The sequence below is a fragment of the Schistocerca nitens genome, chromosome 8 (assembly GCF_023898315.1).
Source record: "Schistocerca nitens isolate TAMUIC-IGC-003100 chromosome 8, iqSchNite1.1, whole genome shotgun sequence".
In the NCBI taxonomy this organism is placed as follows: Eukaryota; Metazoa; Arthropoda; class Insecta; order Orthoptera; family Acrididae; genus Schistocerca; species Schistocerca nitens.
The window spans coordinates 256349301-256377047 of record NC_064621.1 but is presented as its reverse complement, the minus strand read 5'-3'; the positions used below and the strand labels follow the sequence as shown (position 1 = coordinate 256377047).

At 42.2% G+C, this 27747-nt stretch overlaps 1 protein-coding gene across 1 annotated transcript in view; it reads left to right on the top strand.

Annotated features, from left to right (window-relative positions):
• LOC126199261 (myrosinase 1-like) overlaps nucleotides 1-27747 on the top strand; it is a 149526-nt gene that overhangs the window by 42045 nt on the left and 79734 nt on the right. The window contains exon 5 of the mRNA XM_049936065.1: nucleotides 3794-3977. Coding sequence (XP_049792022.1) covers nucleotides 3794-3977 — 184 coding nt within the window. The remainder of the gene's footprint in view (nucleotides 1-3793; nucleotides 3978-27747) is intronic.

Below are 27747 nucleotides of genomic sequence, written 5' to 3'. Positions count from 1 at the left end.
TCCAAATTTCTTCAATACAGGACTTTCCTTTTCTGAAGCCTGCTTGGTATTCAACAATGTTTGTATCAGCTTCTGGGTCTAGTCTGTTGTGTGCCGCCTTGAAGAGAATTTTGTACGCAACTGGTAATAATGAGATACTCTGTAGTTAGTGGGTGGATCAAAGCAAAGATCCATTCCATGTGAAATTTTCTCTGTATTTCACATTACTGTATAAAATTTCATGGATTTTCTTTGTGATGGTTTCATCTTTGAGTTTCCAGAACTCGAAAATAATGCCGTCTTCTCCTGGGACTCTGTCATTTTTTAGTTGTGGTATAATCTCTTCTACATCTGTTATTGAAGACGGCTTTGAATTTGGGTTTGGTAACGATTCCCTGAAGAGTAATTTTTCTTCAAGCTTCTCGCGACTGACTAGTTTATTAAAATATTTCAAGAATTTTGCAGATTTCTTTAGTATTTGTTTCGAGAGATCTGTATGTTCTTTTTAAGTAAATAATTTTATATTTTCCCTGAAAATTCTATAGAAATTTCTCGTGTTATTTCTCTTGAAGTCTTTCTCCATTTCATTTAGTCTGTTTTTGTCGTATGTCCTTCTCACTCTTCTAATATTTGTAATACCTTTCAATGATTTTTTCTGGGCTTCGTGCAAATCTTGCCATGTCTCTTTTGTTCTGCTGCTGCTAAACTTCTTCCAGGCCTGGATTCTATGTCCAATGAGCTGATCACGAGTTGCGTTCCACTCTCTGTGTTTCCATTTCCCAGGAGGTTGACCCGAATGCATTGCATTTTGAATGGTCTTCGCGAGGTCTGTCCAACTTTCTGTTGAACTTAGATTAATTTCTTCAATAATTTTGACTTTGTTTAACTTTAAGTGTACTGGGTCCAGCCTCATAATCTTTACCTGTGTTGTCTTTCTGTTTTTTGGGATTTGCCTACTTTTCACCTTTAGCAAGTGATGGTCAGACTCGAAGACTACTTTGCGTGTTCTCACACTCCGAATTCAACTTTTATTTTTGCTTTGACGGCTGCATGACCTATTTCTTATCTTCCCTATACGTTTTTGGGCGTTTTCCTATTGTGAGTTTTCGTTTTGGCTTTTGAAATTTTGTTGACATAACTTTTAAGCTAAAATTTTGACAGCAAAGTATGAGATGTTCCCCATTCGTGTTTGTGCGTTTGTGTGTTGTGTATGGGCCTGTGAGTTGCTTGTACTTCTCCTTGCCTAGTTGTGCATTCAAGTCTCCTAATACAATTTTAACATGTCTTCTGGTATATTGTGATTTCTTCCATGTCTTCCCAAATGTCTTCGACTTCTTGTGGTTTCTTTCTTTTGTGATCGTTTGTCAATGGATGTGCGTTCAGATTATGTATCTTTTGTTTCCTGATTTGAAGGTTACTGTAGAGATCCTTTCTGATACTGAACTGAAATCTAGGCTGTTGTCAATGACTTGTTTGAGAACCGCAAAACCTCTACGAAGCATTGTAGATGTTCCTCTTCCGACAGCATGTTTTCCTTTGTATATCCTGTAGTTTTCTGTACTGAAGTGGTTTCCGTCTGTGAAATGCGTGTCTTATAGTGCGAGGATTTTGATGTGACATTTTTCCGGAACATCCGTAAGCTGTTTGAGTTTACCTATATTTGTGTTGAACGTGTCAGTACATTGTTTGGGAACCGGTTTTGAGAAAATCCAAATCTTCTACTTCTCATAATGTTTCTGGTCCCCCAGAATCCGATGACCGGGAAAGTCCAGTATATTTACTGGGGCCTGGGGTAGTGGACAGTTTTCCTTTTGTTCCATTATGATTTTGTCAAGTTGAAGGTGGCTGTCGTGATCAGAAATGTTAAAGACTTGATTGTTGAGATAAATACATATTTGTAGCAGCCGCACCAACTTGGAGAACAGACGCTGACCACTTGCCGCTTGATGCCAGAACACACACTAATGGGTTTAGGCCTAAGCTAGTATTTCGTCCACCCTGGGTATTTCGTTTCCTCAGTACCATCCATATCTGGAAGGCTGTCACCTATCGGCCACCTGGGGAGGCGCCCGATGGAGTATGTAACAACCCCAGACAGGTCTCGTTCCTTATTTGTTTTACTACTGCAATTATCGTTATGTATAAATGTTGTAATGTTGACTAAGGACGTCTGGTTAGATGTAAGGGATGGTCTGAAGGCTTTAATCCTGGCAGATGAAATAAATATGTTTCGAACACCACGAAGGAATTTTTAAGAAGTGTGTCGGACGTTCGAAAGTATTTGAGTCTACACAATCATTCATGTTGCTGAAAATCTACTAACTCTAACTCGCAGCGAATTTAATCAATGCCTTTCCCTGGACATAACCTAACATGGAGATACTCGGCAGTCCGACTTTTGTTCAAAAATGGTTCAAATGGCTCTGAGCACTATGGGACTTAACATCTATGGTCATCAGTTGCCTAGAACTTAGAACTACTGAAACCTAACTAACCTAAGGACATCACACACATCCATGCCCGAGGCAGGATTCGAACCTGCGACCGTAGCAGTCGCGCGGTTCCGGACTGAGCGCCTAGAACCGCGAGACCACCGCGGCCAACCCGACTTTTGTAATTTTTTTTTTTATATTTATGGTACGTGAATCTCAGAACTCAAGTGTCAGTTATCCACAACATTTCGATGTAATCCTCAAAATCACGGAGAAAATCGACACTGAAATTTTCCATGCATTTTTAATTCTTAAAACAAGGACGAATTTTCAGCTGGCCATGTGGCTGTCGAACTATGCTCGTTTATCAACTATGCAGCCTGGATTCGATTCCCAGCCGACGGCAATCTTTAAACAAAGGTGCATTCTCTACAGTCTTTTCTGTGAAGCTTAAAGTACGTAAAAATGGGAAAAAATATTGGTCATACTCGACACTGGGTAATCGGTGGTTCGACTCTCCTGTCGACCATTGTTTGTCTCGTGTTTTTTTTTTCTTCGTTCTGTTCTGGTACCTACGTAATTTAAGTATAAAATGCACCAAATGTATGCTAGTTAACATCTATCTAAGTGTAATTTTTGTTAGAAATGCGTATGTTATTGTTTCTAATTACACATGACAAAAAATCCAGTTTTCGTTCCAAATATAAATCCTTAATTACCAATATTTTAAAGACTGGTTCAGTAGTAAAACGTTATAAATAAAATTATTTTTGAAACTTCCTGGCAGATTAAAACTGTGTGCCCGACCGAGACTCGAACTCGGGACCTTTGCCTTTCGCGGGCAAGTGCTCTACCACTTGCCCGCGAAAGGCAAAGGTCCCGAGTTCGAGTCTCGGTCGGGCACACAGTTTTAATCTGCCAGGAAGTTTCATATCAGCGCACACTCCGCTGCAGAGTGAAAATCTCATTCTGGAAAATTATTTTTATTTTTGTATCTTTGGTGCTTCACGGAAATGCTGCAGAACGAGCACCGTTGTTTAAAAAGCTACAAGGGGTGGGGATCAACCTTAATGCCCATGTGGCGGTCGAAAATGTGTGTTAGTATCAAAGTCGCTTGGAAAACTTCAAAGTCGATTTCCTCGAGAATTTATTACAGTTTCATTGATATTCTTTGAGGGATTTATGTCTGAGCTCTGAACTTCATAAAAATACAAAAATTCGATTGCTGTGTGGTCTCCTCGTAAGCACAGCAGTCACAGTTCGGAGAAAATGTGTTAGTCTTTATATTCCATTACCTAATTTGTGCTATGTCCAGAAAATACTAGCGCGATACTGTCGTCAGTTCGACACTTACTGATATACCACTCGACGCATTTTCGCAGGTGAAATGGTGGCTCACTTTCAACGAACCGAACGTAATGTGTACTGGCTACGGGGAAGAAAGGCAGAAGGCTCCCGCTATCAACGCCCACGGCTTCGGAGAGTACATGTGCGGCTATACGCTGCTGCTGGGGCACGCCAGGGCGTACAGGCTCTACGACTCAGAGTACCGAGCAACTCAGAATGGTAAGTCTCTGTTGCATTGACTGATTATATGAATGAAAATACACACACAACACTAGTGTAATATTTTGCAATATTTATTATTATTTCACAAACCGGTTTTAGGCTGTTACGCCATCATGAGGTACAAAAGTAAGTATGTGGTGCAATGAAATTTCGTTGGATCATAGATTTTAAACTAGTGCATCTACACTTGCAGAGATGAAAAATGTCAAAGTTAGATTTAGGAATAAAACAACAGGGATTATTTTAGTGCAACTGCGAAGGAAGATTATTTAACTAAGATAAAATATGTGAGACATTAACTAACGACCCATACACAAATTACAACAGTTGTTCATGGATGGAAATAAATTTAACAATTACCTTTGGTGACATGTTCTGCAGATGTGGCCAAACACAATAATCTTATCTTTAATAGGCCCTAAAGTACGAACAGATAGTTTATACACTAGTGATATAAAGCAGGTAAGCTAAGCACACCACAGCACAACACAACAAGAGTAATTATAGCAACTGAAATAAGGGAAAACGGGGCATGTTAGTAATAGGCTTTATCTATAACTTGACCTGAATGGGAGTATGAGTAGTATCTGCAGTCAGAAGTGGTGAGTGGGGGAACTGTGTATAGTGATTCAGTACTAAGCTAGGGCTGATGGACATACATTTATTGATTTCCATTATTTCAAGATAGTTCATCTTCCTTCCTTTACTGATGTGATGTAAAACTTCATGTTTCACCATGCAACTATGGCCTTTTAAGCAGGCGGTCTGAAAAAGTAGAGTCTAAGTTTCCAGCTTCTGCGGTGTTACCTCAAGCATATTCTCCTGCCAGACAGGCCTATTTAGAATTTGCCACAATTAGAAGAAATTTTGTATATTCCACTCTTTTACAAGCTAGATTGCGGTCTTTACCATTGGTCAAAAAGTATCCAACAGTGTTGTGTACATAAAATGATGTTTTTACGTTCCTGTGGCTTTCTAGCTACATCCAGTATGGGTTTTCCTAAACATGGAATTGTGCACTGTTTACTTCTTTCTTGAGTCGGTTGGTCAAGAACACGATAAAGAAGAGAGTACAGCTGTTATTTTTGCTTTTCGTGCATTGTGGAGTCCGTCAAGGTAGGAGGCTAACCATTCTTTGATGCTATTTCTTTGATTGTTCAGTTTATTCTCTTTTATGAAAAACTATTCCAATTTGTATACAGTTCATCAGTTAATGTGTTACATTAAATAATCTTACATCACATTTACAGCGAAATAATCCTTTTTGTTTTATTCCTAAATCTAACATTAAAATTTTTCCTCTCAGAAAGGAGATACTCTGTAGATGCACTAGTTTAAAATCTTTGATCCAACAATATTTCACTGCACCACATACTTATCTTTGTACTTGAGGATGACGTAACAACCCAAAACCAGTTTGTGAATAAGCAATGAATATTGTAGAATATCACACCAGTGTTGTGTGCGTTTTCATTCATAATGTAAGTCGCTCCATTCAATTTGGACCGAATTTTCAAAATGATTTCAGAGCACCAGTATTCATTCTCTTAGATTTTCTCATGCAACATATAGGCAGTGCGCTAGCGTGTGACATATGAAAGTGATCCAAAGCCGGGTCGAATCAGCGCATCGGATTAAAAGCCGTGGCTGTATGGTTGGTTTTTAGGCGGTTTCTCACGCACGTTTAGGCATACCCTGGGTTGATTACCGATTTCCGCTTTAGAAATTACGAAACACAGAGAGATAGAATACAAGCACATACACATCATAGTTTACACAGTTAACAGACAAGTGGTGCACGTTATTTCCCCACTTTACGGAAGGGTGCGAACAGAAAGGAAGTGGGTTACCTGCGAAGGGGATCCCAGCGCGAGTAGGACTGAACCTGCGCGGAAAACATCCCTTGTTATCTAAAGAGGCAGCACACAATGGCAGCCGGATGAAGGCTCCGAGTGGTGCGGACCCACGACTGCCGGGAGCCGGAATGGACGAGACATTCTTTGTCCTCTTTCCATCGTGCCGGTTGACGACGCGCCGCGCAGACAGAAGCGAGGTGCGCGCCCTGCAGTATTTCTCAAGCGATTTCAGAAGAAGTATGTCGTAAAATAATTTCATTTCTACGTTGCTTGTAGCTTCGTATGTTGGCTTCATGAAGAAGTTCCCATTATTTCGTTAGTAGTCAAGAGTTACTGCGGTATTTCACACATATGTAACATACTGCATCAAATTCTGTTACATTGTAATGAAAAATAGAGGTCACTATGTATCTCCGTTTGATGCATATTACACCATATATTGCTGTGTATGAAAGGCAGCTTATATTTTGAATTTCTCTTTAAACCTTGTAAGGTGCCTCTTACGCGAGGAAGACATTTTTACCACTTTTACTAAATTATTGTCTCTCATTGATGTATTCGCGATAGTTAGGCAGTGCTGTAGTCCGTAGCCGGCCGTGAGTCGGAGAGCATTTCCCACGCTGGCTGGCTAGGTGACAAGCGACCATATGTCGCGCGTAGTGGGGTGGGGCTCGGCGCTGGACCGTAGCAACAAGCGTCAGCCTGGGAAATATACATGACGGGAAGTACCGCCATCTTGGCGCCAAAGTCACCGATTTTGTTTATTTATATTTAATAATCATTTATGACAACATGAATACTAGGACGAGCCTCTGGCTGTTTAAAACTACTTATGATAATTTTGCCTCGTGAAAATTCACACCAGTTCATTGAAAAACGCATATCTTAGTATGTACAAACTTGATCGGAAATCCACGAACTGTAACGAAACTAATAAGATATACGGACCGCGCGCCAAAGTCGGCAGTCGGCGTTAAGAGCTCTTCCTGTCTTGGTCGATGGTAGCCATGCTCTCGGTTACGAGTAGTTTGTGACATGAGTGTTTCATTATTGATCTAACAGGAATAAAAAGTGATATTACGATATTCTGAATGTTGATTTCGAGTAAATAGATACCCCAAAGCTGATCGACAGCAATTTCAGATAATTAGCTTCCACCGACAGAGACATCGAATGCGCCAATGAAGAATCTGCACGGGACGACATTTACGAGAGGTGCACCGCGCACAGGTAGGAGGAAATCCGACGACACAACCCACCAAGGCGGATCAACGAAGGTCCGACTTACTCTCGCAAATTCCGGGTGGAAATGCTGACCAGTTATACTGTACGTCACATATACCACCCTCTGCGGACTCGCGGCTGAGTAGTAACAGTATCAGTTTAGAAGCGAGGGGATCTTGCAACCTGCGCCACGATCAATACATGCCTCCAGTCTCCAGAAAACGGATGGTATTCAACGCATTCACTTCCGGCCTCAAGTGCGCGAGAATGTAATATCCACGACAGCCCTCATGTCTCATAAAGAATTCGAGATACTGAAACGTGGTTTCGCCAAATGATAGTACACAAACAGGAGAGTATTTTTTCATATAGTTAAAATATGGAACTTTCTTATTTAGAACAATACAGGCAGCAGTTATTGATTTTGCTTTTTTTCAGTCCACTACTGTAATTTTTTAAGAGTCATCGACAGTTAGTGAAAAGAGAATTTGCTACTATGAAAATAAGCGTGCGGTTTTCTGTAAGCTGTTGATGTCTCTGGTCACCTGCTTTTTTTTTTTTTTTTTTTAATGAGACACTCTGTTTCTGGATTCTGACACAATAAATACTCCAATATGAGTCTGCGCAATTTACATTGTGTTTCGACAATAGAGGCTAACTTTAACATGGCAACAAGAGAAAAGTAGATTAATTAGTCAATAGTCGCCACCGATGATACTTTTGTGAAGGATAAAAGGTTAAAAAGATAGGTGTAAATAAATCGCTGATTGTGATGTAATTTCATTGGAATCTTGTCACCCATTGTGCTGTTAATAAGGAATAGCTGGTGCTGAAACTTCCTAAAGGATTTTTCCTTCTGCACCTTGAACCTCCTGAAACAGTGGTTTATTAAGTGAGGTTCTAATAGTAAGCCGGGTCAATAGCTTATGAAAAAGCTCATCTTCAGCTTAAAAAGAAACATGTAATTTCTTCACTTATATTGTTGCAAAGCCACACAAATGCACATTTCAACAGGTATTGATGATCCTTAAGAATTTCATTATCCATTCCAAAGTCTGTAGTTACTCATACATCGCTGCAGTTAAGAAAATTCCACCGTCATCATATGGCAAAATACTGTCCTCCTTGCATGTTATCATTTGTCCAACTCTCGTTTGGAAATCTCGAACGTTTTTGGTGATTTGAGGGACGTTGTGAATATTTCGTTCTCACGCACTTAACGATCGGAAGTAATCGCGACCACAAGTTTTCATTGCAACGTTTTCGAATTTGATTCAGAATGTTATTTATATGTGAAACATCACAATAAATATGATCATCAAGAAAACAATGAAGGTAATATACAAATTTATTAGCAACGTAAAAATTAATTTTCTGAGGGAACAGTTTGTGCAAAATCGTGTGACAAAGACAGCACTGTTAACGGATCACGCCGACTTTCAATCGCAAAGGCACTTCTGCACCCTGACCAGCGTTGTCTGTGTGCAGCCGAAGGCGCGTACTCTGATGAGCCAAAACATTATGACCATCTGCTTAACAGATTGTTTGTCCGTCTTTGGAACGAAATACATCACTGATTCTGCGTATCAGGGACCCGGCAGTTTGTTGGTATGTTTGTAGAGGTGTGTGCTAGTAGATCTCTACGCAAGGCCATGTAACTCACGCAAATAATGGACCGATGATTTTCATGCACGGTACTAGCGCCGACAGTGACCCAGATTCGTTCCACAGCATTTACATCCAGCGAACTTGCTCGCCGAGGCATCAACGTGAGTTGTCTATAATGCTCCTCAAACCACCGTAGCACGGTTCTGGCTCAGAGAGGTGGACAATTACACTGCTCAAACATGACACTGCCGTCAGGGAAGGCATAATGTATGAAGGAGTGCAGGTGGTTCGCAGCTGTCAGCGTGTTTTCGATTACTATCGCAGGCCGATGTAAGCGCAGCAGAATGTTTCCCATAGTACAATACTGTTCCCACCAGCCTTTATCCGTGGCGCGCTGCCCGTTTCGAGCCGCCGTTCACTTTGATGACTTGTACCAAAAATTCTGATTCACTCGAAGAGCCGGCACGTTTGCATTGATCGACGGTCAGCTGATGGTCCCGAGGCCACTGCAATCGTAATTGACGATGTCATTGGGTCACCTTGTAAAAACGTAAGGGTGGTCTGCTGCGGACCTCCTTGTTCAACAACACAGGGTGTTACAAAAAGGTACGGCCAAACTTTCAGGAAACATTCCTCACACACAAATAAAGAAAAGATGTTATGTGGACATGTGTCCGGTAACGCTTAGTTTCCATGTTAAAGCTCATTTTAGTTTCGTCAGTATGTACTGTACTTCCTCTATTCACCGCCAGTTGGCCCAATTGAAGGAAGGTAATGTTGACTTCGGTGCTTGTGTTGACATGCGACTCATTGCTCTACAGTACTAGCATCAAGCACATCAGTACGTAGCATCAACAGGCTAGTGTTCATCACGAACGTGGTTTTGGAGTCAGTGCAATGTTTACAAATGCGGAGTTGGCAGATGCCCATTTGATGTAACGATTAGCACGGGGCAATATCCGTGGCGCGGTACGTTTGTATCGAGACAGATTTCCAGAACGAAGGTGTCCCGACAGGAAGACGTTCGAAGCAATTGATCGGCGTCTTAGGGAGCACGGAACATTCCAGCCTATAACTTGCGACTGGGGAAGACCTAGAACGACGAGGACACCTGCAATGGACGAGGCAATTCTTAGTGCAGTTGACGATAACCCTAATGTCAGCGTCGGAGAAGTTGCTGTTGTACAAGGTAACGTTGACCACATCACTGTATGGAGAGTGCTACGGGAGAACCAGTTGTTTCCGTACCATGTAAAGCGTGTGCAGGCACTATCAGCAGCTGATTGGCCTCCACGGGTACACTTCTGCGAATGGTTCATCCAAAAATGTGTCAATCCTCATTTCAGTGCAGATTTTCTCTTTACGGATGAGGCTTCATTCCAACGTGATCAAATTGTAAATGTTCACAATCAACATGTGTGGGCTGACGAGAATCCGCACGCAATTGTGCAATCACGTCATGAATTCAGATTTTCTGTGAACGTTTTGGCAGGCATTGTTGGTGATGTCTTGGTTGTGCCCCATGTTCTTCCACCTACGCTCAATGGAGCACGTTATCATGATTTCATACGGGATACTCTTCCTGTGCTGCTAGAACATGTGCCTTTACAAGTACGATACAACATGTGGTTCATGCACGATGGAGCTCCTGCACATTTCAGTCGAAGTGTTCGTACGCTTCTCAACAACAGATTCGGTGACCGATGGATTGGTAGAGGCGGACCAATTCCATGGCCTGCACGCTCTCCTGACCTTAACTCTCTTGACTTTCATTTATGGGAGCATTTGAAAGCTCTTGTCTACGCAACACCGGTACCAAATGTAGAGACTCTTCGTGCTCGTATTGTGGATGGCTGTGATACAATACGCCATTCTCCAGGGCTGCATCAGTGCATCAGGGATTCCATGCGCCGGATGGTGGATGCATGTGTCCTCGCTAACGGAGGACATTTTGAACATTTCCTGTAACAAAGTGTTTGAAGTCACGCTGGTACGTTTTGTTGCTGTGAGTTTCCATTCCATGATTAATGTGATTTGAAGAGAAGTAATAAAATGAGCTCTAACATGGAAAGTAAGCTCTGTGTGAGGAATGGTTCCTGAAAGTTTGGCCGTACGTTTTTGTAACACCCTGTATACGCTGAAAGCACAAAACACTTGTGTATGCACCAGCATTGTGCTCTTTCAGCAGAAATGCCACACATCACTATCTGTCCCGCTCTATAGAGCAGGCAAGCCTCCAAATCCCATGTTCTGTGAAGAATGGTAGTCGTCCGACTATTTAACGACTAGTGGTAATTTAACTGTCTTTCTACCTCTTTGGTTCAAATGGTTCAAATGGCTCTGAGCATTATGGGACTTAACATTTGAGGTCATCAGTCCCCTAGAACTTAGAATTACTTAAACCTAACTAACGTAAGGATATCACACACATCCATGCCCGAGGCAGGATTCGAACCTGCGACCGTAGTGGTCGCGCGGTTCCAGACTGAAGCGCCTAGAACCGCTCGGCCACAATGGCCGGCTTCTACCTCTTTCTGTAGATATTCACACAAGTAGCAAATCAACATTCGACTAGCTTCGCCGTCTTCGAAATAGTCGTACACAGGTCTACGTAATAATAATCTGTCAAAGTCGCTTATCTCAATGGATTTCCCAATTTGCAGCCCATATCTTCGCTAGGGTGATGCCCCGTCGGTGTCAGCTCCGCTTACATACTTTTGTTACCACGTCAGGTGCCAGCAACATCAACATGGGGCACCCAACATTGCGGCAGGCAGTGGTCATAATGTTTTGGCTTATCAGTGAGCAACTGTGCTCGACAGCGTGGCGAGCCGGCAAGCAGACTAACGGATTTCTATCTGTTCTCACGCTAAAATACAACTGCCGTGACATGACGAACAGTAATGTTTACGGAAAACTAAATTGCGAAATCTGTTTCATCGGTGCGCTTAGTTAGACGATATTACCGCTGGCAGAAAGGAGTGTCCATTGTGAATGCAACTTCAGCGCAAATAAGCATGTGAAACCCATGTTTGTATATAGGCAATGAGGATTGTTCCTTGGAATGCAAAGCTTCCAGACGAAACATTGTTTTTTTTTTTTTTTACATTGAATTTGAAAGAAGCTGGTAATATCAGATCAGTCTTATTGTAACATACACTGTTGACTTCCCAAAGTGTTAACTGAAATACAGAAAGCGGCCTAATGCTAATTCTTGACCAGGGCTAATGGACAAAGGCGATCTGCTCGGAAAACGAGATGTTACAGCAGTAGTACAGGACTGCTTATTTGAGTTTCGAATTCGAAGAGTTCATCCACACGTGGAACACCCTCTCCTTCAGCATGAAAATGCCACACCACACACAAGTGCTGCGACATCTCCAACAATCCGACGCCTTGCGTTCAGTGTCATCGATCATCCTCCATACAATCCCAACTTGTCCCCATCCGATTTTCATCTGTTTACGAAACTTAGAAAACATCTCCGAGGATTTCACTTTGATAGTGATGAAGAGGTACAAGTAGAGTTGAGGTTGTGGTCAGTCAGTCAAAACATTCTACAGTGACTGTATAACAAACTGGCCTCCCGTTCGGAGAAATGAGTTCATCTCACGAAATAAACATCAAACGAAAAAGCTACAAAGAACGAAACTTGACTAGCTTGAAGGGGCAAACCAGATGACGCTATGGTTGGCCCGCTAGATGGCGCTGCCATAGCTCAAACGGATATCAACTGCGTTTTTTAAATAGGAACCCCCATTCTTTATTACATATTCGTGTAGTACGTAAATAAATATGAATGTTTTAGTTGGACCACTTTTTTCGCTTTGTGATAGATGGCGCTGTAATAGTCACGAAAGTATAAGTACGTGGTATCACTTAACATTCCGCCTGTGCGGACGGTATTTGCTTCGTGATACATTACCCGTGTTAAAATGAACCGTTTACCAATTGCGGAAAAGGTCGATATCGTGTTGATGTATGGCGATTGTGATCAAAATGGCCAACGGGCGTGTGCTATGTATGCTGCTCGGTATCAAAAATGGTTCAAATGGCTCTGAGCACTATGGGACTCAACTGCTGTGGTCATTAGTCCTCTAGAACTTAGAACTACTTAAACCTAACTAACCTAAGGACATCACAAACATCCATGCCCGAGGCAGGATTCGAACCTGCGACCGTAGCAGTCGCACGGTTCCGGACTGCGCGCCTAGAACCGCGAGACCACCGCGGCCAGCCTGCTCGGTATCCTGGACGACATCATCCAAGTGTCCGGACCGTTCGCCGGATAGTTACGTTATTTAAGGAAACAGGAAGTGTTCAGCCACATGTGAAACGTCAACCACCACCTCCAACAACTGATAATGCCCAAGTAGTTGTTTTAGCTGCTGTCGCTGCTAATCCGCACATCAGTAGCACACAAATTGCGCGAGAATCGGGAATCTCAAAAACGTCGGTGTTGAGAATGCTACATCAACATTGATTGCATCCGTACCATATTTCTATGCACCAGGAATTGCATGGCGACAACTTTGAACGTAGTGTACAGTTCTGCCACTGATCACAAGAGAAATTACGGGACGACGACAGATTTTTTCCACGCGTTCTATTTAGCGACGAAGCGGTAACGTAAACCGGCATAATGTGCAGTATTGGGCAACGGAAAATCCACGATGGGTGCGACAAGTGGAACATCAGCGACATTTGCGGGTTAATGTATGGTGCGGCATTATGGGAGGAAGGATAATTGGCCCCCATTTTATCGATGGCAATCTAAATGGTGCAATGTATGCTGATTTCCTACGTAATGTTCTACCGATGTTACTACAAGATGTTTCACTACATGACAGAATAGCGATGTTCTTCCAACATGATGGATGTCCGGCACATACCTCACGTATCGTTGAAGCGGTATTGAATAGCATATTTCATAACAGGTGGATTGGTCGTCGAAGCACCATATCATGACCCGCACGTTCACCGCATCTGACGTCCCCATATTTCTTTCTGTGGGGAAAGTTGAGGGATATTTGCTATCGTGATCCACCGACAACGCCTGACAACATGCGTCAGCGAATTGTCAATGCATGTGCGAACATTACGGAAGGCGGACTACTCGCTGTTGAGAGGAATTTCGTTACACGTATTGCCAAATGCAATGAGGTTGACGGACATCATTTTGAGCATTTATTGCATTAATGTGGTATTTACAGGTAATCACGCTGTAACAGCATGCATTCTCAGAAATGATAAGTTCACAAAGGTACATGTATCACATTGAAACAACCGAAATAAAATGTTCAAATGTACCTACGTTCTGTATTTTAATTTAAAAAACCTACTTGTTACTAACTGTTCGTCTAAAATTCTGAGCCATATGTTTGTGACTATTACAGCGCCATCTATCACAAAGCGAAAAAAGTGGTCCAACTAAAACATTCATTTTTCTTTACGTACTACACGAATATGTAATTAAAAAATGGGGGTTCCTATTAAAAAAAACGCAGTTGATATCCATTTGACCTGTGGCAGTGCCATCTAGCGGGCGAACCGTAGCGCCATCTGGTTTCCCCCTTCAAGCTAGACAAGTTTCGTTCTTTGTAGTTTTTTCGTTTGACGCTTATTTCGTGATATATTTGTCCCGGTCACGATCAATGGACCACCCTGTATACTGGTCTCTTATCAAGGCACAGCCAATCCTCATCGATAGTGGAATGGCAGAGCTTGGATCTGGGAGTGATATGGTGATGGACATACAAAATTCATACATTTTACTTTTACTATAATTTTTTTTTATTTTCAGATTTTTACAGGTTTGTTTTCTCAAATCTGCAAACATTAGTATCTTATATTAGAGGTACTCAAGACTATTAACTAATTAACTATGATTCAGGAAAAAAGTTCTTTTAAATGTTCTTTACACCAGAAAAATTTAAGACAATATACATTTGAGATACAATAACCCCCACCACCACCACCACCACAAGAACCACGGATATGCCGTCGGTGGGGTGGCTTGTATCAGCGATACATAGAGCTATACCGTGGGTACCACCACAACGGAAGTATATTTTGACAGACCAGATAAACGTATGTTTCGAAGAGGGCAGCAGCCTTTTTCAGTAGTTGCAGGTGCAACAGTCAGGATGACTGACTCATCTGGTCTTGTAATAGCAACCAAAAAAGCCTTTGTGCGCTGATACTGCAAACCGCTGAAAGCATAGAGAAACTACAGCCTTAATTTTTCCCGAGGGCATGCATCTGCACTGTATGGTTAAATGATGATGGTGTCTTCTTGGGTACAATATTCCTGAGAAAAGTAGCCCCTTATTCGGATTCCTGGGAAGGGACTACTCAGAAGAATGTCGTCATCAGAAAAAACGCATCTGGTGATCTACAGATCTAGGCTTGGGACGTTAGATGCCATAATCGGGCAGGTAAGTTAGAAAATTTGAAAAGGGAAATGGATAGGGTGAAATTAGATATATTGAGAATTAGTGAATTTCTGTGGAAGGAGGACTTCTGATCAGGTTGATACAGTGCTATAAATAAAAAAATCAGGAAGCCGCCTGGTAGAATGTTACACCGAGCATACTTTAATCATCGCTATCACTTGATTTAAAAATCGTGCAAGAAGGCTATACATGGAAGAGATTTGGAGACACCAGAAGGTTTCAGATTGATTATATAGTGCTAAAACATAAATTTTATGAGGAGATTTTAAATTTTAAGACATTTCCAGGGGCAGATGTAAACTCTGACCACGTTGTATTGGTTATAAATTGTGGATTAAGACTGAAGACACTGCAGAAAGGTAAGAAATCAATGGGATGGTACCTGGATAATGTAAAAGAAACAGAGATTGTTGAGAGTTTCTGAAGGAGTATTAGGGAACGATCGACAAGAACAGAGGAGAGGAATACAGTAGAAGAACAATGGATAGCTTTGAGAGATGAAATAGTGAAGGCAGCAGAGGATCAAATAGATAAAAAAGACAAAATCGTAGAGGAAGACCAAGAAATGAATACAGTAAGCACATTCATAAGGATGTACTCTGCAGTAGTTATTCGGAGATGAAGAGGCATGCCCGGTATAGAGCAGCAAGGAGAGCCGCGTCAACGCAGTCGTCGGACTGAAGACCACAATAACAACCCCAAAGAGCCAGAATGAGAAGTTTTGGCTTACAATTTCGAAATACAAGTGAACAAGGGGCTAAATGAAACATGTAAGCTCATTACAGGTTGTCTTAAACGTGCACCCTTTGTAAAACTCGACCATCTCGCTGACATAGCACCACCATATATTCGTGGGAAGCATCTGCAAAAGAGGAGAGAACAAAGTAGACTCATAAGGAAATCTGTCAACTACATGGGCAAGATTGAGAGAGGTCCAGAAAAGTTATCTCAATATCACTTCAGTCTTGCAAACGACAATAGCTGTAGGAAGAAATCAATTTCGGATACCTTGACTTGAATGTAAATCTGCCAGTCTTCTCCCTTCAGAATCCCTCCCCTTGTGCATGAACAGAACTGGTTCTTGTGGAGGTCACTCAACGATTTTAGTTCTATAATTGGAAGATCGAGGAGAAGCGTCCAGAAATGGTACTGCCCCGCAGATACCATCAAGTGTGATTGCAGAGAACCACACATGATGGAGCACCTACTGGATTGTCAACTATACCCTGCATCCTGCACCGAAGAAGATCTTCTGCATGCGACACTGGGCACAGCTGAAGGTGCAAGATTTTAGTAATGTAGCTTAATAATCCTTTCTTTCGTTTCTAAAAGCAATTACCATATAGTGTATTTGTTTATGACTCGAAGTCTATGAATGGCTGCTAATGGTTTAAAGGTAGACGAACATCACCGTTTCCAGTCAATAGTCGCATCAGTTTGACCAGAGGACCCAGTCGTTTCCATGTAAACAGAGTCCACATCATTATGCAGTCACTACCAGTTAGCACAGTGCATTCTTGACAGTCTGTGTCCATGGCTTCATGAGGTCTGCGCACACTCAAGGCCTGCCATCAGCTCTTACCAACTGAAATCTGGGCGCATCTGACGAGGCAACGGTTTTCCAGTCGTCCAGTGTCCAACCGATATTGTCATGAGTCCAGGAGAGGCGTTGCAGGTGCTGTCGTGCTGTCAGCAAAGGCCGTCGCGTCGGTCGTCTCGTGCCATAGCCCGTTAACGACAGACTTCGTCGCACTGTTCTAAGAGATACGTTAATCATACGTCAAGCATTGATTTCTGTGTTTGTTTCACTCAGTGTTGCTTGTCTGTCAGCACCGACAACTTTCTCAAACGCCGCTTCTCTCGGTCGTTACCTGAAAGCCAAAAGAGTGAGGAACAATGTAGTTGCTGTCAGCCATTGCGTTGTTCGTGGTGACAGGTAATGCCAGAAATTTGGTAGTCTCGGCACACTCTTGACACTGTGATTCTCGGACTATTGAAGTCCCTGATGATTTCCAAAATGCAATGTCCCACGTGTCTAGCTCCAACTACTATACGACTACTGTCCTGTGACCATAATCGCGTCGGAAACCTTATCACAAGGATCACCTGAGCGCAAATGACAGCTCCGCCAATGCAATGACCTTTTATACCTTGTGGATGCGATTCTTCCACCATATTTATATGCGTATACTGCTATCCCAGGACTTTTGCCACCTCAGTGTGTAACAGATACAAAATACAGATCTTGCTCTTATTACAAGACGAACTGTTCCTGTTTAGCCCACAAAAGCAGACAGACGGTCGAACGTACAAAATATTTTACAGGTATTTGAGCAACTGATTATACAGAATGAAATGCAAATATAATACCAAAGAAGCCGTGCATAAGTGCTTTAAATACAAAAGATAAGGCAACGTTTGGAGCCCAGAGAGTTCAAAATATGATGCAGGTAAAAATTTTAGATTCATAATCTCTGTGCTTGCTCAGTTAATAACGGATCTGATGACGGAAAAGTGTGACCGCCTGTAACATTGTCTTAAAATAACTGGGCCATGTTCCGAGTACCAAAGTTGCTGGTCCACCATTAGAACCACGTAGTGATTCGAACACAAGTCACAGTTACCAGCGCACTGTAAAGACCAGGAGGTTCCGCAAGTCGGATCCAACATTTAATCACACGCAAACGAGGCGCTCACCACTTATTTCTATGCTGTATCATGGAGACACAGGTAATACTGGCAGTACGACACCCATCAACCAAAGCCACAGAAAAGGGAACTCACAACTCAGAAGGTGTAACCTGTGTCTGCGAAGGCAACGGATGGCAATAGATCTTCAAATGGCGTCGGCACACTCTCCACGTAAACAGCCGCTAACCACGACACGATGACCACATCTCCGTGCTTGGCGAAAAGAGTCCTCTTAGCAAGTGAAACAACCAGCAAGACAAATCTCTGCTCAGAGCCACTCGTGGCGTAAAATCCCTTCAGGCCGCAAGAGTGGCCCCTAGAGAGATGCCAGGAGGGCCGTCGCTAGGGAACGAGACTTCAGCCAGCGGCTGCAGTCGACAAGGGCGCACGCCCTGGTCAGATCGGTTCCATTTTATCGAAGGAAAAGCGAACAAGTCACTCTTTCGGTTTTCGCTCTACGCTGTCGATATCCTTTGACACTATAATTACATTTCATAATTAAAAGAGGCGTTCAGTAGGTAACGCAATACGTTTTTCCGAAAAAAAGTTGGTTTTATCAGGATTCCCGTACACCATATTGTTCCTCACTCTTTTGGCTACAAAACTCTGTTTTTCAACATAATATCAGTTACCGCGACGGCCTTACAGCCAGTATGCTGGCATGGTACCACTCTATTGGCCGACGTCGTAGCCAACATCTTGTTACCTCAATAGCGTCCCTTCTTGCCGCGAAGTTCATCCTTCAGCGGACCAGACAAATGGAAGTCGAACGATGCGATGTCTGGGCTCTAGCACGGATGAAGAAACAATGAAATTTTGCGAGCTCATCTTGTGTGCCCAGACTTGTGTGAGGCCTTGCGCTGTCATGGAGAAAAATGATCAGCCTTGTAACGTGCAAGCAATTCCGCACGGATGGTTCTTCTTCGCTCTTTATGGTCTTCCGTTAAGCGTTGAAGTACCCAGTGGACACACACTACTACTGGTCGCCGCCTGTGTCAGCACTTCAAATAGAGACGTCCAGCTGAGCAGCATGGTGTTTCATTGGAATCCGTCGATGACGTTGAATGAAAGTGTCTGTACGTTCCAACAGATCAGGAGCTGTGAGAGGCCGACCGGCACGTGGGAGATGGGATAGGTTTGCGCGACCTTGTCGCACTGGTGACAGACGCCTCGCACTGATGACAGAAGCCTTTGCCAGCTACTCACCGTGCTTTTGTTCAGAGACAGGTCTCCGTAGACATTATGCAAGCGTCTATGACGATCTGCGATGCTCTGGTTTTCCACCAAAAGGAACTCGATGATAGCTGTCTGCTTGGAACGTAACTTCGTCACTTGCACCATTTTGAAGGGTACGTATAGCACCAACAGAAGAACTTCATGAAACTATAGGGACTGAAGCAGGAACATTCCACGATGTTTGACCCCCACAAATTGGCGCTTTTTTTCAACTGAAATTGCTGATAAAAAGGCAACGTGTTGCATTTCTTATGAAACGCCCTTGGTATATTAGAAATATTTACCGAACGGTTCAGTAACGTTTGAACGCATCCGTATACTCTGAAGTTTCTGGACTACTTCTTTCGCAACACTGCAGAAGAACTGATGTTATAAAACTCTGTCAAATTAATGCCGAAAGCAGATACCAAACCTTTCAAGTACGGTGTACATCATTTATTCATTAGTGTCTATTGGCTTTTGGCTGACACTCCTGTAGAACTTTCACCCTGTTCTTTTCATTGTAGTTTATTCACATTGCGGCCAAAAAGCATCTGTTTAAACAAGTTTGAGCTTTGAAAAATTTAAATCACGAAACGACTGGTGGAATTAGCTTTCCATCATAAACGATTATTACCCCAGACAGTAATTTGAATTGGGTTGTTGCATAAGTTCATAGCGATTTTCCATAAGCTTAATAAACGCAACAGATAGACACACGTGAGACTTCAGTCATCAATATTATGTTCTCCTGCTTACAGTAGTCTGCCAACATTGAGCTAATATTTCGATTCCGCGAGTGTAGAAATCAAGTACTTTGTAGTTTTGAGGTGAAGAACACGTCGAGCCTTGTTCCGAGTGCATTTTCATCCCGAAAGGAAGTTCCTTGAAGATTGTTCGATGGAGAGCGGAAAAGGTCAAAATCTGACGGCGCAGGATCGGGTGAAAAAAGTGGTTGCGGAATGACTCCCCAACATAACTCCTATATAATGTTTTTGTCACTCTGCCAGAACGCGGGCCAGCGTTATCGTGGATTAGCGTCACTTCATGCAGCGATGCTGGTCGTTGTTCTTGGATTGTGTCTGCAAGACGTCTCAGTTGTTGATAGTAAATCTCAGCAGCTATGGTTACACCTCGGAGAAGCAAATCGTAATACATTACACAGTCGCTGTTCCACCAGATACGTAACATTATCTTTTGTCAATGCGCGCAACTTTTTGTACGGGGAGTTGCTGCTTTGTTTGGGCTTAACCATTCCTTCATTTTCGTTACGTTAGCATAAATACACCATTTCTCGCCGCTAGCATCGATACAGGAAAAGAATGATCGGTGTTTTTCACGAGCCAGTTGTTGAGCAAGCAGAGATGCTCATATGGTCACCTGCTGATGTTTGTAATTTTGGCTTAGAACGTTCCCCATTGCATACACATGTCGCGCAATCGTAGAATGATCACAGTTCATCACATCTGTCGTTTCTCAAAGACAGTGACGTGGATTATTACGGATTAATGCGTTTAAATCCCGAAGATCTTCCTGAAAATGTAGAGTCACTAATGTCGAAACGATCCTCCTTAAAACGAGAAAACCATATCCTTATCGTGCTCTGTCCAGTGGCATTATCCTCATACACGGAGCAAATGTTTGTGGCTGCCCCCGCTGCTGTCACCCCTCTTCTGTATTGAAACTTATCTCCAAATGACAAAATGACAATATGTAAACTAAAATATCAACAGTGAACTACAAATAAAAATTGCCAAGTTATAAATAAATCCATAGCACTGGAATACCAAACTGCAAACCAAAAACGCTACGAACTTACGTAGCAACCTAATAATTTGTGTTGCCCAGTTATAAGTTTATTGTCCAAATGAAATGAGCTGCGACAACTAAGGGTTGCATCACCAAATAACCAGTTCCCACATCAGCGATCATCACGATTCAGTGCTATATTTTGAAGGTACATCTATTAACTGCATAGGTACCCGAAGGAAACTTACAGTTATGCTCAGAGCTGCCAAGCTGTATGAATCTACCAAGTACACGGCTCGATAGTTGCCACTGTTTTGACTATTGCTAACTACTAATTGTCTACATCAAATACTCAATTAATCACCAAACTATTTACTTTACAAAACCATTCTTTGTGTATTACTTTTTTTATTTTCGGACGTCTCTCGTCAAGTAGAGAGACAGGTCAGCGAAGTTTGTATTTTGCATCCGAATGAAATAAGAAATTTCACGAATTTTGCCTTGCGCTGAACCGAGATGTCTCTTCTCTCTGTCTTCCTTTGGTGGGCGCTACAGCCCTCGTAGAACTTTGGCCTCCTTTGTCACCTGTCTCTATTCTTCTGTCCATCGCTTTCCTTCTCCAAGTGCTGATTCCCACTGCTTTGAGATCCTCTTCTTTCCACGAGCCTTTCTCTTCTCTTTCTCTCTTCGGGCTGTCCTTACCTTGAGCCTGGATTCCATTAGGAAATTTTTGCACCACGACCATGTAACAATTATTGCAAGCAACGAATACTTCAGCATTGGTCGTATATATTTGAAACCGAAAACGGTTTCAAATTTATATGAGTGCAGTTTACAATTTCTTACAAACATTTTCTTCGAGTTTCTGACATTCTCTAGATATGTCTAGCCCAACTTCTTCTTCCTTGTTTGATTTTGACTACAGTATCCATCTATCCAAAGATAGTCTGTTGTTTTGCATTTGTCCTTATATTCCAGTTTCCTTCCTTTCTCACCACCCGAAATATCTTTCTCAAAGACTTCCTTTTACATTTCAATCAGCAACCTCTTTCCTTTGTGGTCATCACCCGGCCTTCCGATCCATACATTAGTATAGATCTTAATATAGCCAAATACACTTGAATTTTTGTGTTGCTACTAACATTTCTAGACGTGAATACTTTCTGTAAGGAATAACAACATCGGTTTCCACTTGCTATCCTTTCTTGAATTTTTTGCTGCTGTCCTGTCAGCTTCTGTTAAACTTTTCCACGCTTCGGTAATCTTTGCCATTTATTGTTACTGAAGTCTCTCCTCTAAACCGCGCCAGGCTCTCCCACCACCATATACTTCCTTCTATTTATATTAACTTACAGTCCTAACTTCCACACTGTTCGTTCCAATGTATCATAATTATCCTTCATGGCTTTGATATTCCTTCCAATTAACACTTCGTCATTAGCGTTTTCCTCCAACTGGACGAGCCGGTTACATATTTTTCCTGCTGGATTAGATGGCACTTGCCGAAGTACCCTCTCTAGAGCTAAGTTAAGGAGTAGCGCAGAGATCACAACTCCCTTGCTTTGACGGGGTCCTTTCGGTTAATCTCACTAATTTTAGCGGGATTCTGAAATACTTCATAACTTGGAGAATTTTATTCTTGTCTAGGCTGTCGTATGATCGTTTAAAATCAGTTGTAGTTGCTTTTCATAGTCATAAAATTTTTCTAGCACTTATCTCAATAACAAAAATTTGATCTATTTTGAACTTGTTTCTCCTAAATCCATCCTGATAATCCCCCCGTATCATTTACATCCGGTATACTAGCCGAGGAGGTAACATCTTACTAACACTTTATAAGGAATCCAGCGGTAATTTCTGCACTCTGGTTGGTATGGTACAATACAATTATTAGTGGTATAAACGATAAGATAACTGTGTAATATGATAATCACTCATAGGACAACCGACTGAATTAATGTGTAAAGTATTCTTCCTAAAGTTTAGTGCTTCAGTATAATTTGGAGAAAGTGTAATTCAACCCAGTAAGAATGGGATGTTCTACAGTAACATTATCCAACTGTCCAACAGAAATTCATTCGGAACAGGTAGCGCAGTTAATGAAACCCACAGAAACATTGTTAATAAGCTCACCGACCTAAATATTACTCATCCTTCAAAAACAGCACACTGGCCGAATCTGGAGCGCTGTAGATTGACTAGGACTGCTACCAGACAGCCGTGTTACCGTCCACCTCCGACACAAAAGACTGCAGAGAAGTAGTCTGCACGTACCATTCATATTTGGGCAGTCAGCACAGTAAGATAGGTGAACGGAGAACGTGACACAGTGGCAAAATATGTGCTGTGGTCCTGTGTAGCGACTGGAGCTGGTGCCTATCACTTGTTGTAACGACCAGTTACAGTGATTATCACAATCGATGCGTCTGCGGCGACTGGTATCAAATTTGGTGAAGGACCTCACATTTGTTCCTTGACAGCCAGAGAGGTTTTCACTCACCTGCTGATGTAGGGGAGACCGGTACACACTGGCCACAAGGGCACGATGGCCAGTTGGTATTATTTCGTTACATTTCCATTCGCATATGCCACCGACGAAGGACGTTGGTGGCCACTGGACTGTCATCCTTCCACAAATGCGTCAGTGCAGTCAGATTGTCGAGCGAGGAAGGAGACTTATGTTCCCATGTAGTGACAGTAAATTTTGCTTGCTCAAGACATTATCTCAATACTCCCAGACAGGGCTCTTACTAAAAAGTGAGTCCATGTATTAAGCATTGTTTCGATATTCTATATCACGATAAAAGATTACCAGGTTTTCGTAAACGAACTGCAATAATTCCATTTTGGCAATGAGGCAGAATTGCTCAGTTAAATACGGACATTTCGGTCAACATGGCCAACCTGCCCCGCTGTCTTCTTATTGGTACTCTTATTAACTTTAATTGTCCCACCGTAGTCAAAGCCTAGATTATATCCAACGCAATTTTTAGTAAGGAAATTGTGTCCTACCTTGATTTTAAACCGGTAACATCTATGCAATGTTTGATTTATTTTTCTTTCAAGAGTCATAACCTGTGTTCAAGTATTCAGCTAAAACCATTGCAACATAAATTTGAAATTATTACTGACGGACCAATGCAGGACATATATTTTCAAATATCAAACCATCGTATATCTTCGAATGCAGTCATGTTGTTACTCACGGCCGTTCTGCCGTTTTGTTTTTAGGATAGTTCTACATTATATGGTTCAAATGGCTCTGAGCACTACGGGACTCAACTGCTGTGGTCATAAGTCCCCTAGAACTTAGAACTACTTAAACCTAACTAACCTAAGGACATCACACACATCCATGCCCGAGGCAGGATTCGAACCTGCAACCGTAGCAGTCGCACGGTTCCGGACTGCGCGCCTAGAACCGCGAGACCACCGCGGCCGGCGTTCTACATTATAAAAAGAAAACGAAAGAGGTAGTATTTCTTAAGCAAATATGAGATTATCAGTGATAGAAGTAAAACGGTATGAAATACCAGCAACGAGTTTAACATGCCCAGAAAAAATTAGGTAGGTACTGCAAGAAATTCAAAGATTTATAGCCTCCTTAAACGGTAACAAAAAATTTGGATAAATGTTGCATCCCATAAACATTTCGTATAACGTATGTCTTCGTTTTTTAGTGTTGGACTTAATATTTTCGGTATTTTGATAACAGCAAATACAATGAAAGTAACTTATAGAATTAAGCTCGGTAATAATTTTCTGAAAGCGTTAGTTATTTAGAGATTATTTAGATACGTAACTAAGACAAACAGAAAAACATGTTCTAGATCGTACTGAAGTGTTACAAATGACGTGAAAGGACTTTTTCTATGAATGTTTGAACGATGAAGATCCTATTGGGCACTGAGATAAAGACAGAGAAAAATTTCTGAGATTTTTTTTTTCTGGAAAAGGGTTATTATAACGACGATAATACAGTTTATGATGGTAGTTTTTGCAATAAAGCTGTAGTAATGTGAATTAAAATGAACTGTGGGTATTATAGTCGATATACTTCTACTAACATAACAGACGTCGTAAGAAAATCAAACGATAAACTGCTTGGCCGAGCTACACCATGCGTGGGATATTTTAGCACAGGTGGTATTACAGTACTAAATGTTCTTTAAGAACGAACAAACTGTGAGATGCCTTAATTACTTAATTGTAAAGATGCTGAAGCAATGTACCAAAGTTTCTTCTTGAAAAGATCAACGGAAACAAAAAAATACAAGCAGGAAAAAAAAATAAGAAGAAAACGTGGGACAACCTGCTCCGGTCGCCTCTAACACCCGACCCTGAAGGCTGTCGGATTCTTGATCTACTTGTAGGGCCTGTAATTTTCTAGTTGCTGACAGATTTCAGTTGAAAGAGGACAGGGGAAAGTTACGGAAAGTGAGAGTTAAATTGGAACTATATTATTTTCATATTAACATCACTCTTACAAACAAACAGACAGTGTCACCATTCATGTCAACGTAAATGGCGAGTTTCTATCTGGCTGTAGGCCAGGAGATACAAGCCACAAAGACCTGTAACTCTAAGAAGCAGTACAGTTGAGATTTGGACTCTAGAAAGAGAGTGAAAACGCCTGCGGTGATTTTACCCCAATTAACGGCCAACAACAAGAGCTGAGGTGCGAAGCAGGAGCAGGGGTGGCAAGATGTAGCTGATTACATTACTGCCGCCGTAGCCGCAAATGTGGGCACGAGTACGGAAATTCACGCAGCGCCGCGTAAGCGACCCCCGGAGTCACTGCAATGTCGCGAATGGTATTCATCGCACACTATAACAACGAAATGTCACGCGAAACTGCTTCCATGCGTCAAGGGGTAATCTGGGCTAAAATGGAGGCCACTTTTGCGTTACTGCTACTTATGGAGCAGCAAGTCCGACATCTCCGAAGAACTGAGTACGTCTGGGCTGGAGCTGACCTCCGCGGAGTTTTGTTAACATGAACACCTACCTCCACACACCGCACTCCCACGAAACGCGAAAAGGTTCCCCGTACCGGCAAGGGAGAAGCTAGCAGTCGACGTGGCCCAGGTGGAGGAATGGCCGTCTGAAGATTAGGTTACCGGGTCCGTCTGGGCGCCAGTTCGTCCCCAGGGTACCTGTATTGGTGTTCCTGCGTGACCGCGTTCCTTCTGGACATGTTCGAACCTCACGGCTAAAAAACCCAAGGCAGTCCGCCAGTTTGACGATGTATAATATTAATTAATCAGGGAACGGGAAAACTGTTTAGCCCCCTCCACCCGACAATCCACCTTGTAGCCGTTACTTCCGTGTGGTTGAAAGGTCATTGAAAATGTTCCTTCGTGCTCAAGTCACATGTTTTACTTACAGAATTACTGAATTAACATACTAACAGACCCATGTTCGGTACCAATTGACTCGTTATCTCGCCATAAATGTAAATGACTAATCAGATTATCCAAACCAATTTTCACTACAGTTGACATATTTTTTGAGAGATCTAGGAACTGTACAGATATTTAAGATAATTCTTAATTACTGTTGCGTCTCAGGATCATTTTCAGATCCAAGCAGTTGCATCAACAGCCCGTCCTGTCTACTCAGAACCACGTACCAGAGTCCAAGCAACTCTCTCTCTCTCTCTATTCGTTTAGTCGGTTCCGACTCTTCGTGACCCCATGAACCAAATCACGCCACTTTTTCCTGTCTTGCACTTTCTCCCGTAGACCTTCCAGGTTGGAACACATTGCTTCTGTGATGCCATCGATCCATCTCATCCTCTGACGTCCTCTTCTTCTAGTTCCTTCAATCTTCCCCAGCATTAATGTTTTTTCCAGCGAGGCATGCCTTCGCATTGTGTGTCCAAAGTAGGTCAGCTTTTGTTTTAACATTAGACCTTCCAGGGAGAAATCTGGTTTAATTTGCTCCAATGTTGATCCGTTGGTTCTCTTTGCAGTCCATGGAACTCTAAGAAGTTTCCTCCAACACCACAATTCGAAGGAGTCAATTCTTCGCCGTTCAGCCTTTCTAATGGTCCAGGTCTCACATCCATACATCACAACTGGAAAGACCATAGCCCTCACAATACGGATCTTTGTTGCTAGTGTTATATCTCTGGACCTTATAACCTTGTCAAGGTTTGACATCGCCTGTCTACCGAGCAACAGGCGTCTCCGGATTTCATGGCTGCAGTCGCTGTCAGCAGAGATCTGGGAACTGAGATAACTGAATGTGGTCACTACCTCCATGGTTTCTCCTGCTATATCCCACGAATTGGTAGGAATAGTTGCCATAATTTTCGTTTTCTTCACATTCAGCATAAGACCGGCCTTTTCACTTTCGTCTTTCACCTTCAGTAAGAGTGTTCTCAATTCTTCTTCACTTTCTGCCAACAGGATCGTATCATCCAAGCAACTACTTTTATCCAAAGATGATCCAGAGTGATCGAAGAATGTAATCTAATTAAAAACGTGAACTGAGAAGGAACAATAAATCAAAATTATCTCAAACTAATTTTCTTTCACTCTCTCCCTTTCGTTCTGATTCTGGAGAAGTCACTCTTCGTGTCTACACTACGAGCTGGATCTTGACCAAATTGTGAATAAAGAATTAAGCTTGTCAGTTTCTTCATGGATGGACGCTCACTCTTGAACGTGTGTACAAGAAATGGAGTACCAGTCGTAACCATGTAACACGGCGGTAGAACTTGTAAGAACATCCGAAGGGATAAAGATTGGAGCTGAGTGTTATGCTTTATCAAAGACAATCGGCTTCAGTCCTGATGGGAACTGTGAATACAGGTCCATCTCAAAAAGTTGCCAACAAAACACTGTGAAGACAACTGCCTGGAAGGGACATTCATAGTGGAGTACCTCGCAAAAAGCCATCATGATTTAGGTACATTACGCTGCACATCTTCAGTGGTCCAAAGAACACAAAAATCGGACAGTC